The following is a 17,358-nucleotide window of genomic DNA, read 5'->3' on the forward strand; positions in this document are numbered from 1 at the left end:
TACCACAACTACAGCACAGATGTCCTCACACTGATAAGATGCAGATGTGTACCCACGTTCTTTAGTGAGATGCTGCCTCACTCTTTCTTATGATAATCTGACAGAAAGTTGACATGCTAAGCTGGGATGGTTTAGTGAACAGGTCCTGCCCCAGTGCAACAGCTGGCCAGAAAAGAAAATAAGCTCCTTTCCCCACAGTTCTCTGGGAGGTGGAAGTACAAGCCGAGCAGAGGCAGAGAGAGGGACCCTCACCCTCTGAGGCTCAGATTCAGAATGTTGATTACATCGTTAGATGTACATTAGATAACCATATGTTGTACACACACAATATAGAAGGGCATTGTATAGAAAGAAGCACACTGTCATCATACAAACCTCTAGACCATATGGCATCCTCTCCTCTCTGCCTCACACTACAGATTCAAGGATCAACATCGAATAGCCTTGATCACATGAGAGGTGTGCTCTTCTAATCTACAGGGAGAAGCTTCAGAATGGCATGCTGTCATAGAATCACAGCACAGCTGATGGCGTGTAGTGGGCATACTGTGTAGTATATGTCATGAAGCCTATGTTTGGTAGTGTGTGTCATACATCATGTGATGTGTAGCATGTATATTATAGGAAGTGTGTTTGGTGTAGAATGAGTCGTGCAGCATGCGTCAGACAGCGTGCATTGTGGGACTGGCTGTATAAGCTACCCAGGGCTGCCTGTCTCAGAGCAGCAGGTCTATTAATAGGTTTGGGCTCCCCAGTTGTTAAAGTTCATTTTCCCCTGCGTCTGAGTACTGATTTAGCAGCAGTGCCCTGTGCTCTCTAGGCTGCAGCCTCCTCTCCTCTGCTCGTCGCGCTGGGAGGAACCGAGGGGAAGCTTTCACTAACACTCTCACATACGCCTGAGGACTGGAGGAGCAGGAACCAGCTGTTCCACACACCTCCTCATCAGAGCTCTGCTCCTCTGCTCCTCTCTCTCTACACGGCCCAGGGGGGCAGCATCTGCTAGCCTGTACAGGTGTCTGGCTGCGTGGAGGGAGCAATTCCATAGGAGATCAGTTATTAGGCTGCTGTGTGTCAGGCTGCTGTGTGTCAGGCTGCTGTGTGTCAGGCGGATAAGTATGATTTCTTGGAGCCAGATCCTGACGCTTAGCTGCAGCAATTCCTTTCGGACCGTGGAGGAACAAACCTTCAAGGTGCCTCCTTCAGCTATATACTCTCAAAGACTCCAGTTACCCAAGTCATAGACTTTGTTTTTACACTGCTGCTACTCGCTGTTTATTATCTATGCATAGTCAATTTACCCCTATGACTAACCTGTACCCCCACACATTGACTCGGGTACCGGTGCCCCCTGTATATAGCCTCATTATTGTTATTTTATTGTGTTACTTTGGGGATTTTTTACTTTAGTTTATTTGGTAAATATTTTCTTTACTATATTTTCTTAAAACTGCATTGTTGGTTAAGGGCTTGTAAGTAAGCATTTCACGGTAAAGTCGAAAACTGTTGTATTCGGCACATGTGACAAATACAATTTAATTTGATATAGCATTGTATTCCTTCAGAAAGGATTGGACCTGGAAAGCAATTTGGTGAAATTGTCATTCATTCTTCCAGAAGGCCTGCTGTGTTATTACGATGCGTGTATCTGTCCTTTATCATAAGAAGGATGATGATACAGGGACAGGAAAGCAATGTCATTACAAACCAATGTGGCAGCTTGATGACGCTGTTCTGCTTTTGGTCTTGAGCAGCATGACATCCATTTCGTCAGATTAGCGCAAGTCTCTGATTTCCTTCCCCCTCTGCTGTTGTTGTTGACTATCCTTTTCCACCTCCATTCTCCCCCCCCCTCTCTCTCTCTCCTTCCCCCTCTGCTGTTGTTGTTGACTATCCTTTTCCACCTCCATTCTCTCCCCCCCCCCCTCTCTCTCTCTCTCTCTCTCGTCTCTCTCCTATCCTTTTCCATCTCCATTCTCTTCCCCCTCTCTCTCTCTCTCTCTCTCTCTCTCTCTCTCTCTCTCTCTCTCTCTCTCTCTCTCTCTCTCTCTCTCTCTCTCTCTCTCTCTCTCTCTCTCTCTCTCTCTCTCTCTCTCTCTCTCTCTCTCTCTCTCTCTCTCTCTCTCTCTCTCTCTCTCTCTCTCTCTCTCTCTCTCTCTCTCTCTCTCTCTCTCTCTCGATTCAATTCAATTCAATTCAATTTCAATTCAAGGGCTTTATTGGCATGGGAAACATGTGTTAACATTGCCAAAGCAAGTGAGGTAGACAACATACAAAGTGAATATATAAAGTGAAAAACAACAAAAATTAACAGTAAACATTACACATACAGAGGTTTCAAAACAGTAAAGACATTACAAATGTCATATTATATATATATATACAGTGTTTTAACAATGTACAAATGGTTAAAGGACACAAGATAAAATAAATAAGCATAAATATGGGTTGTATTTACAATGGTGTGTGTTCTTCACTGGTTGCCCTTTTCTCGTGGCAACAGGTCACAAATCTTGCTGCTGTGATGGCACACTGTGGAATTTCACCCAGTAGATATGGGAGTTTTTCAAATTTGGATTTGTTTTCGAATTCTTTGTGGATCTGTGTAATCTGAGGGAAATATGTCTCTCTAATATGGTCATACATTGGGCAGGAGGTTAGGAAGTGCAGCTCAGTTTCCACCTCATTTTGTGGGCAGTGAGCACATAGCCTGTCTTCTCTTGAGAGCCATGTCTGCCTACGGCGGCCTTTCTCAATAGCAAGGCTATGCTCACTGAGTCTGTACATAGTCAAAGCTTTCCTTAATTTTGGGTCAGTCACAGTGGTCAGGTATTCTGCCGATGTGTACTCTCTGTTTAGGGCCAAATAGCATTCTAGTTTGCTCTGTTTTTTTGTTAATTCTTTCCAATGTGTCAAGTAATTATCTTTTTGTTTTCTCATGATTTGGTTTGGTCTAATTGTGCTGTTGTCCTGGGGCTCTGTAGGGTGTGTTTGTGTTTGTGAACAGAGCCCCAGGACCAGCTTGCTTAGGGGACTCTTCTCCAGGTTCATCTCTCTGTAGGTGATGGCTTTGTTATGGAAGGTTTGTGAATCACTTCCTTTTAGGTGGTTGTAGAATTTAACGGCTCTTTTCTGGATTTTGATAATTAGTGGGTATCGGCCTAATTCTGCTCTGCATGCATTATTTGGTGTTCTACGTTGTACACGGAGGATATTTTTGCAGAATTCTGCGTGCAGAGTCTCTCTCTCTCTCTCTCTCTCTCTCTCTCTCTCTCTCTCTCTCTCTCTCTCTTCTATCCTTTTCCATCTCCATTCTCTCCCCCCTCTCTCTCTCTCTCTCTCTCTCTCTCTCTCTCTCTCGTCTCTCTCCTATCCTTTTCCATCTCCATTCTCCCCCCCCCCTCTCTCTCTCTCTCTCTCTCGTCTCTCCCCTATCCTTTTCCATCTCCATTCTCCCCCCCCCTCTCTCTCTCTCTCTCTCTCTCTCTCTCTCTCTCTCTCTCTCTCTCTCTCTCTCTCTCTCTCTCTCTCTCTCTCTCTCTCTCTCTCTCTCTCTCTCTCTCTCTCTCTCTCTCTCTCTCTCTCTCTCTCTCTCCTATCCTTTTCCATCTCCATTCTCCCCCCTCTCTCTCTCTCTCTCTCTCTCTCTCTCTCTCTCTCTCTCTCTCTCTCTCTCTCTCTCTCTCTCTCTCTCTCTCTCTCTCTCTCTCTCTCTCTCTCTCTCTCTCTCTCTCTCTCTCTCTCTCTCTCTCTCCTTTTCCATCTCCATTCTCTCCCCCCCTCTCTCTCTCTCTCTCTCTCTCTCTCTCTCTCTCTCTCTCTCGTCTCTCCCCTATCCTTTTCCATCTCCATTCTCCCCCCCCCCCCTCTCTCTCTCTCTCTCTCTCTCTCTCTCTCTCTCTCTCTCTCTCGTCTCTCCCCTATCCTTTTCCATCTCCATTCCCCCCCCCCCCCCCCCTCTCTCTCTCTCTCTCTCTCTCTCTCTCGTCTCTCCCCTATCCTTTTCCATCTCCATTCTCCCCCCCCTCTCTCTCTCTCTCTCTCTCTCTCGTCTCTCTCCTATCCTTTTCCATCTCCATTCTCTCCCCCCCCCCCCCTCTCTCTCTCTCTCTCTCTCTCGTCTCTCTCCTATCCTTTTCCATCTCCATTCTCTTCCCCCCCCCTCTCTCTCTCTCTCTCTCTCTCTCTCTCTCTCTCTCTCTCTCTCTCTCTCGTCTCTCTCCTATCCTTTTCCATCTCCATTCTCTTCCCCCCCCTCCCCCCCTCTCTCTCTCTCTCTCTCTCTCTCTCTCTCTCTCTCTCTCTCTCTCTCTCTCTCTCTCTCTCTCTCTCTCTCTCCTATCTCTTCTCTCTCTCTCTCTTTTCCATCTCATTCTCTTCTCTCTCTCTCTCTCTCTCTCTCTCTCTCTCTCTCTCTCTCTCTCTCTCTCTCTCTCTCTCTCTCTCTCTCTCTCTTATCCTTTTCCATCTCCTCTCTCTCTCTCTCTCTCTCTCTCTCTCTCTCTCTCTCTCTCTCTCTCTCTCTCTCTCTCTCTCTCTCTCTCTCTCTCTCTCTCTCTCTCTCTCTCTCTCTCTCTCTCTCTCTCTCTCTCTCTCTCTCTCTCTCTCGACTATCCTTTTCCACCTCCATTCTCTCTCTCTCCCCCCCTCTCTCTCTCTCGACAGAGAGAGGTAGGATCTGTGTCTAACTGTGTTGTACTGTTCTCTCTCCCTGAGCCATCCATGAGTTTCCAGAAGACATCTTCACCAAGGAGGAGCTGAAAGGAGGAGCAGTGCTGTTACATGTGCTGTGTGTGAGTGTCCCATAACACACAACGCAGAAAACACACCTGTTTAACACACCTCACAAAACAACCATGATACCACGATACTGCAGTTTTGCAGCCACACCCTTAGTGCAATTCCATCTGTTCAGATGTTTCATAATATAATTTATCTGCCAATCATAGTGAAGTACACCTGCCTAAATGAACTGAATAACTTAAACACTTCCTTATCACATCCTTACAGATTGTATCTCTATTTTCATCTCTCGCTGTATCTTTTAGGCTATCTACATGTTCTATGCTCTTGCTATTGTCTGTGATGACTACTTTGTCCCTTCCCTGGAGAAAATATCAGAGGTGAGAAAACCAACAACACCAATTAACGTACAGGATACAGGAAGGTACAGGATACAGGAAGGTACAGGATACAGGAAGGTACAGAATACAGGAAGGTACAGGATACAGGGAGGTACAGGATACAGGAAGGTACAGGATACAGGGAGGTACAGGATACAGGGAGGTACAGGATACAGGGAGGTACAGGATACAGGAAGGTACAGGATACAGGAAGGTACAGGATACAGGAAGGTACAGGATACAGGAAGGTACAGGATACAGGGAGGTACAGGATACAGGGAGGTACAGGATACAGGGAGGTACAGGATACAGGAAGGTACAGGATACAGGAAGGTACAGGATACAGGGAGGTACAGGATACAGGGAGGTACAGGATACAGGGAGGTACAGGATACAGGGAGGTACAGGATACAGGGAGGTACAGGATACAGGAAGGTACAGGATACAGGAAGAAGGAGGCACCATGTGCTGCTTTTTATCACTACATTATTACTACTTTTAGTTGACACATTTAAAATATAAACTTTGTGCAAGACAGGCTGAAGAGGATTTATGTTATCATGTATTTCTACAAAGACATAGTGCTTCTTGATCATGTATTATGATTGTGTGAGAATGTTCCCCTTGTCTCTGTCCCTGTCAGAACCTGCAGCTCAGTGAGGATGTGGCAGGGGCAACCTTCATGGCTGCAGGAAGCTCAGCACCAGAGCTCTTCACCTCTCTCATTGGTCAGTTCTTAATCACTCTGTATTTCACCTCATATTTCCTGATATCAGTGGCCAATATTGTGTCAATGAACACTATACATTATGCCCAACACTGACTGATACAAATGGCCCATAACTTTCACCATCTTGCCATGGATCTTCAAACCATCCAAATGAACATGTTTGTGTATCATGTAATGCCACACATATCCATATGATGTCAGCAGAGTCAATATGAATAGTCTTTCATTCTACATCAACGTATAGAACACATTGAGATAACCGTTGGTTTCATCCACTAAAATGTAATTGTCACCTACAGCCCCTCCCACACCTCTCTTTTCATCTCAGGTGTGTTCATCACTAAAGGAGACGTGGGGGTCGGCACCATCGTGGGCTCAGCGGTCTTCAACATCCTGATCATCATTGGTGTTTGTGGCATCTTTGCGGGCCAGGTACAGACCTGCCAAAGACTACACACCTTATGGTCTTAACAGTGTAGCTAGCTATGGCTGAAGAGCTCATAAATACATGGAAACTTATTTTAGAAATTATTCTACACTTGCACTGGCTGAGTGAACCTGAGGACTTCATCTTGATTTAGCTGTGTGTTGGTTGTCTGTTAGTGGAATCTCTCTCTGTGTGGCTCCTCCCCCTCTGCAGACGGTGGTTCTGACGTGGTGGTCTCTGTTCAGGGACTCCACCTACTACATCTTCTCTGTGCTGGCTCTCATCCTGGTGAGCCAGACAAGGGAGGGAGGAGGGGAAATTAAGACCACACAATCAAATGCATTTAGAGATCAGTAGCTTACTTGTGCTCTACAATTACAGTGCTGTATAATCTGCCTGTACATAGTGAAATGATGGCATGAAATGCAGCTGTGACTATTTTAATGTGTTAACTTTCTCTTTGTAGGTTATATACGATGCAAAAGTTGTCTGGTGAGTTTTATCATGATTAATGCTGCCAAAGGTCTCAATGTTACACGTCAGAATTGTAAAAGTATAGTAAAATAGCAGTTTGCAGGTTTTAGGTGGTAGTTGAGCTGTTTACTGGTTTTAGGTGGTAGTTGAACTGTTTACTGGTTTTAAGTGGTAGTTGAACTGTTTACTGGTTTTAAGTGGTAGTTGAACTGTTTACTGGTTTTAGGTTGTAGTTGAACTGTGTATTTCTCTGATTGAGCTGTTTACTGGTTTTAGGTTGTAGTTGAACTGTTTACTGGTTTTAGGTGGTTGTTGAACTGTGTATTTCGAACGATTGAACAGTTTACTGGTTTTAGGTTGTAGTTGAACTGTGTATTTCTCTGATTGAACTGTTTACTGATTTTAGGGGGTAGTTGAACTGTTTATTGGTTTTAGGTGGTAGTTGAACTGTTTACTGGTTTTAAGTGGTAGTTGAACTGTTTACTGGTTTTAAGTGGTAGTTGAACTGTTTACTGGTTTTAGGTTGTAGTTGAACTGTTTATTGGTTTTAGGTGGTAGTTGAACTGTTTACTGGTTTTAGGGGGTAGTTGAACTGTTTACTGGTTTTAAGTGGTAGTTGAACTGTTTACTGGTTTTAGGTGGTAGTTGAACTGTTTACTGGTTTTAAGTGGTAGTTGAACTGTTTACTGGTTTTAGGTTGTAGTTGAACTGTTTACTGGTTTTAAGTGGTAGTTGAACTGTTTACTGGTTTTAGGTTGTAGTTGAACTGTGTATTTCTCTGATTGAGCTGTTTACTGGTTTTAGGTGGTAGTTGGACTGTTTACTGGTTTTAGGTTGTAGTTGAACTGTGTATTTCTCTGATTGAGCTGTTTACTGGTTTTAGGTTGTAGTTGAACTGTTTACTGGTTTTAGGTGGTAGTTGAACTGTGTATTTCTCTGATTGAACAGTTTACTGGTTTTAGGTTGTAGTTGAACTGTGTATTTCTCTGATTGAACAGTTTACTGGTTTTAGGTTGTAGTTGAACTGTTTACTGGTTTTAGGTTGTAGTTGAACTGTGTATTTCTCTGATTGAACAGTTTACTGGTTTTAGGTTGTAGTTGAACTGTTTACTGGTTTTAAGTGGTAGTTGAACTGTGTATTTCTCTGAGCTGTTTATTGGTTTTAGGGGGTAGTTGAACTGTGTATTTCTCTGATTGAGCTGTTTACTGGTTTTAGGTTGTAGTTTAACTGTTTACTGGTTTTAAGTGGCAGTTGAACTGTTTACTGGTTTTAGGTGGTAGTTGAACTGTTTACTGGTTTTAGGTGGTAGTTGAACTGTTTACTGGTTTTAAGTGGTAGTTGAACTGTTTACTGGTTTTAGGTTGTAGTTGAACTGTGTATTTCTCTGATTGAGCTGTTTACTGGTTTTAGGTTGTAGTTGAACTGTTTACTGGTTTTAGGTGGTAGTTGAACTGTGTATTTCTCTGATTGAACAGTTTACTGGTTTTAGGTTGTAGTTGAACTGTGTATTTCTCTGATTGAACAGTTTACTGGTTTTAGGTTGTAGTTGAACTGTTTACTGGTTTTAGGTGGTAGTTGAACTGTGTATTTCTCTGATTGAACAGTTTACTGGTTTTAAGTGGTAGTTGAACTGTGTATTTCTCTGATTGAGCTGTTTACTGGTTTTAGGTTGTAGTTGAACTGTGTATTTCTCTGATTGAACAGTTTACTGGTTTTAAGTGGTAGTTGAACTGTTATTTCTCTGAGCTGTTTATTGGTTTTAGGTGGTAGTTGAACTGTTTACTGGTTTTAGGGGGTAGTTGAACTGTGTATTTCTCTGATTGAGCTGTTTACTGGTTTTAGGTTGTAGTTTAACTGTTTACTGGTTTTAAGTGGTAGTTGAACTGTTTACTGGTTTTAGGTGGTAGTTGAACTGTTTACTGGTTTTAAGTGGTAGTTGAACTGTTTACTGGTTTTAGGTTGTAGTTGAACTGTTTACTGGTTTTACGTGGTAGTTGAACTGTTTACTGGTTTTAGGTTGTAGTTGAACTGTTTACTGGTTTTAGGTGGTAGTTGAACTGTTTATTGGTTTTAGGTGGTAGTTGAACTGTTTACTGGTTTTAGGTTGTAGTTGAACTGTTTACTGGTTTTAGGTGTTAGTTGAACTGTTTACTGGTTTTAGGTGGTAGTTGAACTGTTTACTGGTTTTAGGTTGTAGTTGAACTGTTTACTGGTTTTAAGTGGTAGTTGAACTGTTTACTGGTTTTAGGTTGTAGTTGAACTGTGTATTTCTCTGATTGAGCTGTTTACTGGTTTTAGGTGGTAGTTGAACTGTGTATTTCTCTGATTGAGCTGTTTACTGGTTTTAGGTGGTAGTTGAACTGTTTACTGGTTTTAGGTTGTAGTTGAACTGTGTATTTCTCTGATTGAACAGTTGACTGGTTTTAAGTGGTAGTTGAACTGTGTATTTCTCTGAGCTGTTTATTGGTTTTAGGTGGTAGTTGAACTGTTTACTGGTTTTAGGTGGTAGTTGAACTGTTTACTGGTTTTAAGTGGTAGTTGAACTGTTTACTGGTTTTAGGTTGTAGTTGAACTGTTTACTGGTTTTAGGTGGTAGTTGAACTGTTTACTGGTTTTAGGTTGTAGTTGAACTGTTTACTGGTTTTAGGTTGTAGTTGAACTGTTTACTGGTTTTAGGTGGTAGTTGAACTGTTTATTGGTTTTAGGTGGTAGTTGAACTGTTTACTGGTTTTAGGTTGTAGTTGAACTGTTTACTGGTTTTAGGTGGTAGTTGAACTGTTTACTGGTTTTAGGTGGTAGTTGAACTGTTTACTGGTTTTAGGTTGTAGTTGAACTGTTTACTGGTTTTAGGTGGTAGTTGAACTGTTTACTGGTTTTAGGTTGTAGTTGAACTGTGTATTTCTCTGATTGAGCTGTTTACTGGTTTTAGGTGGTAGTTGAACTGTGTATTTCTCTGATTGAGCTGTTTACTGGTTTTAGGTGGTAGTTGAACTGTTTACTGGTTTTAGGTTGTAGTTGAACTGTGTATTTCTCTGATTGAACAGTTTACTGGTTTTAAGTGTTAGTTGAACTGTGTATTTCTCTGAGCTGTTTATTGGTTTTAGGTGGTAGTTTAACTGTTTACTGGTTTTAGGGGTTAGTTGAACTGTGTATTTCTCTGATTGAGCTGTTTACTGGTTTTAGGTTGTAGTTTAACTGTTTACTGGTTTTAGGGGGTAGTTGAACTGTTTACTGGTTTTAAGTGGTAGTTGAACTGTTTACTGGTTTTAGGTGGTAGTTGAACTGTTTACTGGTTTTAGGTGGTAGTTGAACTGTTTACTGGTTTTAGGTGGTAGTTGAACTGTTTACTGGTTTTAGGTGGTAGTTGAACTGTGTATTTCTCTGATTGAGCTGTTTACTGGTTTTAGGTGGTAGTTGAACTGTGTATTTCTCTGATTGAGCTGTTTACTGGTTTTAGGTGGTAGTTGAACTGTGTATTTCTCTGATTGAGCTGTTTACCGGTTTTAAGTGGTAGTTGAACTGTTTACTGGTTCTAGGTTGTAGTTGAACTGTGTATTTCTCTGATTGAGCTGTTTACTGGTTTTAGGTGGTAGTTGAACTGTGTATTTCTCTGATTGAACTGTTTACTGGTTTTAGGGGGTAGTTGAACTGTTTACTGGTTTTAGGGGGTAGTTGAACTGTGTATTTCTCTTATTGAACAGTTTACTGGTTTTAAGTGGTAGTTGAACTGTGTATTTCTCTGAGCTGTTTATTGGTTTTAGGTGGTAGTTGAACTGTTTACTGGTTTTAGGTGGTAGTTGAACTGTTTACTGGTTTTAAGTGGTAGTTGAACTGTTTACTGGTTTTAGGTTGTAGTTGAACTGTTTACTGGTTTGAGGTGGTAGTTGAACTGTTTACTGGTTTTAGGTTGTAGTTGAACTGTTTACTGGTTTTAGGTTGTAGTTGAACTGTTTACTGGTTTTAGGTGGTAGTTGAACTGTTTATTGGTTTTAGGTGGTAGTTGAACTGTTTATTGGTTTTAGGTGGTAGTTGAACTGTTTATTGGTTTTAGGTGGTAGTTGAACTGTTTACTGATTTTAGGTTGTAGTTGAACTGTTTACTGGTTTTAGGTGGTAGTTGAACTGTTTACTGGTTTTAGGTGGTAGTTGAACTGTTTACTGGTTTTAGGTTGTAGTTGAACTGTTTACTGGTTTTAAGTGGTAGTTGAACTGTTTACTGGTTTTAGGTTGTAGTTGAACTGTGTATTTCTCTGATTGAGCTGTTTACTGGTTTTAGGTGGTAGTTGAACTGTGTATTTCTCTGATTGAGCTGTTTACTGGTTTTAGGTGGTAGTTGAACTGTTTACTGGTTTTAGGTTGTAGTTGAACTGTGTATTTCTCTGATTGAACAGTTTACTGGTTTTAAGTGGTAGTTGAACTGTGTATTTCTCTGAGCTGGTTATTGGTTTTAGGTGGTAGTTTAACTGTTTACTGGTTTTAGGGGGTAGTTGAACTGTGTATTTCTCTGATTGAGCTGTTTACTGGTTTTAGGTTGTAGTTTAACTGTTTACTGGTTTTAGGGGGTAGTTGAACTGTTTACTGGTTTTAAGTGGTAGTTGAACTGTTTACTGGTTTTAGGTGGTAGTTGAACTGTTTACTGGTTTTAGGTGGTAGTTGAACTGTGTATTTCTCTGATTGAGCTGTTTACTGGTTTTAGGTGGTAGTTGAACTGTGTATTTCTCTGATTGAGCTGTTTACTGGTTTTAGGTGGTAGTTGAACTGTGTATTTCTCTGATTGAGCTGTTTACCGGTTTTAAGTGGTAGTTGAACTGTTTACTGGTTCTAGGTTGTAGTTGAACTGTGTATTTCTCTGATTGAGCTGTTTACTGGTTTTAGGTGGTAGTTGAACTGTGTATTTCTCTGATTGAACTGTTTACTGGTTTTAGGGGGTAGTTGAACTGTTTACTGGTTTTAGGGGGTAGTTGAACTGTGTATTTCTCTTATTGAACAGTTTACTGGTTTTAAGTGGTAGTTGAACTGTGTATTTCTCTGAGCTGTTTATTGGTTTTAGGTGGTAGTTGAACTGTTTACTGGTTTTAGGTGGTAGTTGAACTGTTTACTGGTTTTAAGTGGTAGTTGAACTGTTTACTGGTTTTAGGTTGTAGTTGAACTGTTTACTGGTTTGAGGTGGTAGTTGAACTGTTTACTGGTTTTAGGTTGTAGTTGAACTGTTTACTGGTTTTAGGTTGTAGTTGAACTGTTTACTGGTTTTAGGTGGTAGTTGAACTGTTTATTGGTTTTAGGTGGTAGTTGAACTGTTTATTGGTTTTAGGTGGTAGTTGAACTGTTTATTGGTTTTAGGTGGTAGTTGAACTGTTTACTGATTTTAGGTTGTAGTTGAACTGTTTACTGGTTTTAGGTGGTAGTTGAACTGTTTACTGGTTTTAGGTGGTAGTTGAACTGTTTACTGGTTTTAGGTTGTAGTTGAACTGTTTACTGGTTTTAAGTGGTAGTTGAACTGTTTACTGGTTTTAGGTTGTAGTTGAACTGTGTATTTCTCTGATTGAGCTGTTTACTGGTTTTAGGTGGTAGTTGAACTGTGTATTTCTCTGATTGAGCTGTTTACTGGTTTTAGGTGGTAGTTGAACTGTTTACTGGTTTTAGGTTGTAGTTGAACTGTGTATTTCTCTGATTGAACAGTTTACTGGTTTTAAGTGGTAGTTGAACTGTGTATTTCTCTGAGCTGGTTATTGGTTTTAGGTGGTAGTTTAACTGTTTACTGGTTTTAGGGGGTAGTTGAACTGTGTATTTCTCTGATTGAGCTGTTTACTGGTTTTAGGTTGTAGTTTAACTGTTTACTGGTTTTAGGGGGTAGTTGAACTGTTTACTGGTTTTAAGTGGTAGTTGAACTGTTTACTGGTTTTAGGTGGTAGTTGAACTGTTTACTGGTTTTAGGGGGTAGTTGAACTGTTTACTGGTTTTAGGTGGTAGTTGAACTGTGTATTTCTCTGATTGAGCTGTTTACTGGTTTTAGGTGGTAGTTGAACTGTGTATTTCTCTGATTGAGCTGTTTACTGGTTTTAGGTGGTAGTTGAACTGTGTATTTCTCTGATTGAGCTGTTTACTGGTTTTAAGTGGTAGTTGAACTGTTTACTGGTTCTAGGTTGTAGTTGAACTGTGTATTTCTCTGATTGAGCTGTTTACTGGTTTTAGGTGGTAGTTGAACTGTGTATTTCTCTGATTGAACTGTTTACTGGTTTTAAGTGGTAGTTGAACTGTTTACTGGTTTTAGGTGGTAGTTGAACTGTTTACTGGTTTTAGGTGGTAGTTGAACTGTGTATTTCTCTGATTGAACTGTTTACTGGTTTTAAGTGGTAGTTGAACTGTTTATTGGTTTTAGGTGGTAGTTGAACTGTTTACTGGTTTTAGGTTGTAGTTGAACTGTGTATTTCTCTGATTGAGCTGTTTACTGGTTTTAGGTGGTAGTTGAACTGTGTATTTCTCTGATTGAGCTGTTTACTGGTTTTAAGTGGTAGTTGAACTGTTTACTGGTTCTAGGTTGTAGTTGAACTGTGTATTTCTCTGATTGAGCTGTTTACTGGTTTTAGGTGGTAGTTGAACTGTGTATTTCTCTGATTGAACTGTTTACTGGTTTTAGGGGGTAGTTGAACTGTTTACTGGTTTTAGGGGGTAGTTGAACTGTGTATTTCTCTTATTGAACAGTTTACTGGTTTTAAGTGGTAGTTGAACTGTGTATTTCTCTGAGCTGTTTATTGGTTTTAGGTGGTAGTTGAACTGTTTACTGGTTTTAGGTGGTAGTTGAACTGTTTACTGGTTTTAAGTGGTAGTTGAACTGTTTACTGGTTTTAGGTTGTAGTTGAACTGTTTACTGGTTTGAGGTGGTAGTTGAACTGTTTACTGGTTTTAGGTTGTAGTTGAACTGTTTACTGGTTTTAGGTTGTAGTTGAACTGTTTACTGGTTTTAGGTGGTAGTTGAACTGTTTATTGGTTTTAGGTGGTAGTTGAACTGTTTATTGGTTTTAGGTGGTAGTTGAACTGTTTATTGGTTTTAGGTGGTAGTTGAACTGTTTACTGATTTTAGGTTGTAGTTGAACTGTTTACTGGTTTTAGGTGGTAGTTGAACTGTTTACTGGTTTTAGGTGGTAGTTGAACTGTTTACTGGTTTTAGGTTGTAGTTGAACTGTTTACTGGTTTTAAGTGGTAGTTGAACTGTTTACTGGTTTTAGGTTGTAGTTGAACTGTGTATTTCTCTGATTGAGCTGTTTACTGGTTTTAGGTGGTAGTTGAACTGTGTATTTCTCTGATTGAGCTGTTTACTGGTTTTAGGTGGTAGTTGAACTGTTTACTGGTTTTAGGTTGTAGTTGAACTGTGTATTTCTCTGATTGAACAGTTTACTGGTTTTAAGTGGTAGTTGAACTGTGTATTTCTCTGAGCTGGTTATTGGTTTTAGGTGGTAGTTTAACTGTTTACTGGTTTTAGGGGGTAGTTGAACTGTGTATTTCTCTGATTGAGCTGTTTACTGGTTTTAGGTTGTAGTTTAACTGTTTACTGGTTTTAGGGGGTAGTTGAACTGTTTACTGGTTTTAAGTGGTAGTTGAACTGTTTACTGGTTTTAGGTGGTAGTTGAACTGTTTACTGGTTTTAGGGGGTAGTTGAACTGTTTACTGGTTTTAGGTGGTAGTTGAACTGTGTATTTCTCTGATTGAGCTGTTTACTGGTTTTAGGTGGTAGTTGAACTGTGTATTTCTCTGATTGAGCTGTTTACTGGTTTTAGGTGGTAGTTGAACTGTGTATTTCTCTGATTGAGCTGTTTACTGGTTTTAAGTGGTAGTTGAACTGTTTACTGGTTCTAGGTTGTAGTTGAACTGTGTATTTCTCTGATTGAGCTGTTTACTGGTTTTAGGTGGTAGTTGAACTGTGTATTTCTCTGATTGAACTGTTTACTGGTTTTAAGTGGTAGTTGAACTGTTTACTGGTTTTAGGTGGTAGTTGAACTGTTTACTGGTTTTAGGTGGTAGTTGAACTGTGTATTTCTCTGATTGAACTGTTTACTGGTTTTAAGTGGTAGTTGAACTGTTTATTGGTTTTAGGTGGTAGTTGAACTGTTTACTGGTTTTAGGGGGTAGTTGAACTGTGTATTTCTCTGATTGAACTGTTTACTGGTTTTAAGTGGTAGTTGAACTGTTTACTGGTTTTAAGTGGTAGTTGAACTGTTTACTGGTTTTAAGTGGTAGTTGTACTGTTTATTGGTTTAAGGTTGTAGTTGAACTGTTTACTGGTTTTAGGTGGTAGTTGAACTGTTTACTGGTTTTAGGTGGTAGTTGAACTGTTTACTGGTTTTAAGTGGTAGTTGAACTGTTTACTGGTTTTAAGTGGTAGTTGAACTGTTTATTTGTTTAAGGTTGTAGTTGAACTGTTTACTGGTTTTAGGTTGTAGTTGAACTGTGTATTTCTCTGATTGAACAGTTTACTGGTTTTAGGTGGTAGTTGAACTGTGTATTTCTCTGATTGAACTGTTTACTGGTTTTAAGTGGTAGTTGAACTGTTTACTGGTTTTAGGTGGTAGTTGAACTGTTTACTGGTTTTAGGTGATAGTTGAACTGTTTACTGGTTTTAGGGGGTAGTTGAACTGTGTATTTCTCTGATTGAACTGTTTACTGGTTTTAAGTGGTAGTTGTTTACTGGTTTTAGGTGGTAGTTGAACTGTTTACTGGTTTTAAGTGGTAGTTGAACTGTTTATTGGTTTTAAGTGGTAGTTGAACTGTTTACTGGTTTTAGGTGGTAGTTGAACTGTTTACTGGTTTTAAGTGGTAGTTGAACTGTTTATTGGTTTTAAGTGGTAGTTGAACTGTTTACTGGTTTTAAGTGGTAGTTGAACTGTTTATTGGTTTTAAGTGGTAGTTGAACTGTTTACTGGTTTTAAGTGGTAGTTGAACTGTTTATTGGTTTTAAGTGGTAGTTGAACTGTTTACTGGTTTTAAGTGGTAGTTGAACTGTTTACTGGTTTTAAGTGGTAGTTGAACTGTTTACTGGTTTTAAGTGGTAGTTGAACTGTTTATTGGTTTTAAGTGGTAGTTGAACTGTTTACTGGTTTTAAGTGGTAGTTGAACTGTTTACTGGTTTTAAGTGGTAGTTGAACTGTTTACTGGTTTTAAGTGGTAGTTGAACTGTTTATTGGTTTTAAGTGGTAGTTGAACTGTTTACTGGTTTTAAGTGGTAGTTGAACTGTTTATTGGTTTTAAGTGGTAGTTGAACTGTTTACTGGTTTTAGGTGGTAGTTGAACTGTTTACTGGTTTTAAGTGGTAGTTGAACTGTTTACTGGTTTTAGGTTGTAGTTGAACTGTGTATTTCTCTGATTGAACTGTTTACTGGTTTTAGGTGGTAGTTGAACTGTTTACTGGTTTTAGGTGGTAGTTGAACTGTTTACTGGTTTTAGGTGGTAGTTGAACTGTTTACTGGTTTTAAGTGGTAGTTGAACTGTTTACTGGTTTTAGGTGGTAGTTGAACTGTGTATTTCTCTGATTGAGCTGTTTACTGGTTTTAGGTGGTAGTTGAGCCGTGTATTTCTCTGATTGTAGGTGGGAGGCCGTGCTCCTAATGACCATGTATGGAGTTTACATTCTTATCATGAAGTGAGTATGCTGAAACACCTCTCACAAGAGTCCTCAATCCACAGAGCATGTAGCTAGTGTCTGCTTGTGCTGTTTCTCATATGACAGCTGTTTTGTGGTTTCAGGTTCAACTCCCAGATCAGGGGATGTGTGCAACGTCGGTTTGGGGGCCCGGGTCAGTGCTGCCTTGTCAGTGAGGGACTTAGAGACGAGGAGATGGCAGAGGACGGACTCACCTGTAACACCAACATGGTGCTGCTCAGGAAAGGTCTGTCTGGATTGGAGCTCCTTTCAGCTCTCACTGTCTAAATGTTAGAAGCTGTGGCTGTTATTGATTTGTTGTTACATTGCAAGTCTCACAGTGCATTATAACAACATCATAAGGCATTATACCTGCCTGTTGGCTTTAGGTAAAGTGTTACCCCTCTTCCCATCCCTCCCTCACCTTGCAGGACAACCCCAGGGTCAGGAGTCTCCTCCGGTGGTGATGGTGGACGAGCTCCTGATCCTCAACCCCCACCAGCTGTCCTTCTCCGAGGCCGGCCTGCGCATAATGATCAGCCCACACTTCTCCCCTCGCACCAGGCTCACCATGGCAGGCCGTGTGCTCATCAGTGAGGTATTGGACTCAGACTGGAGGAACATCAACAAGGGGCTACATTAGCCACTATGGAGAACTAATGTGCACTCTCATTCTCTCTCACACTCTCTCTCGCTTTCTTACACAGAGACAGAGGCTGATCAGGAGTCCCAACAGCCAACTGGACGGGGAGGCCAGCCCAGCGGCAGGGGGCACCCCTCTGAAGGGGTTGGGCTCTGGAGGTCTGGAGAATGGGGGCAGTGTGGAGAAGCAGACCCCTGACGGGGCCAGGGTAGGAGATGCAGGGGGGGAGAAGCCAGGAGCAGAGGGCTGTCATGCTGAGGAAGAGGAGGATGATGATGATGGGCCATTCAGGCCTCTGCATTGGCCAGGTGATATAACAAAATCTGAAAA

The 17,358-nt window shown here is 40.9% G+C and overlaps 1 protein-coding gene across 3 annotated transcripts in view; it reads left to right on the forward strand.

The window, feature by feature from the left end:
• LOC139388479 (sodium/potassium/calcium exchanger 3-like) overlaps positions 1-17,358 on the forward strand; it is a 32,911-nt gene that overhangs the window by 8,542 nt on the left and 7,011 nt on the right. For all 3 annotated transcript variants that reach the window (XM_071135163.1, XM_071135164.1, XM_071135165.1), the window contains exons 3-12: positions 4,714-4,790; positions 5,046-5,120; positions 5,764-5,848; positions 6,179-6,282; positions 6,491-6,565; positions 6,744-6,769; positions 16,332-16,385; positions 16,490-16,632; positions 16,817-16,983; positions 17,093-17,336. In XM_071135163.1, coding sequence (XP_070991264.1) covers positions 4,714-4,790; positions 5,046-5,120; positions 5,764-5,848; positions 6,179-6,282; positions 6,491-6,565; positions 6,744-6,769; positions 16,332-16,385; positions 16,490-16,632; positions 16,817-16,983; positions 17,093-17,336 — 1,050 coding nt within the window. The remainder of the gene's footprint in view (positions 1-4,713; positions 4,791-5,045; positions 5,121-5,763; positions 5,849-6,178; positions 6,283-6,490; positions 6,566-6,743; positions 6,770-16,331; positions 16,386-16,489; positions 16,633-16,816; positions 16,984-17,092; positions 17,337-17,358) is intronic.

The sequence above is a fragment of the Oncorhynchus clarkii genome, chromosome 29 (genome assembly GCF_045791955.1).
Source record: "Oncorhynchus clarkii lewisi isolate Uvic-CL-2024 chromosome 29, UVic_Ocla_1.0, whole genome shotgun sequence".
Classification (NCBI taxonomy): domain Eukaryota; kingdom Metazoa; phylum Chordata; class Actinopteri; order Salmoniformes; family Salmonidae; genus Oncorhynchus; species Oncorhynchus clarkii.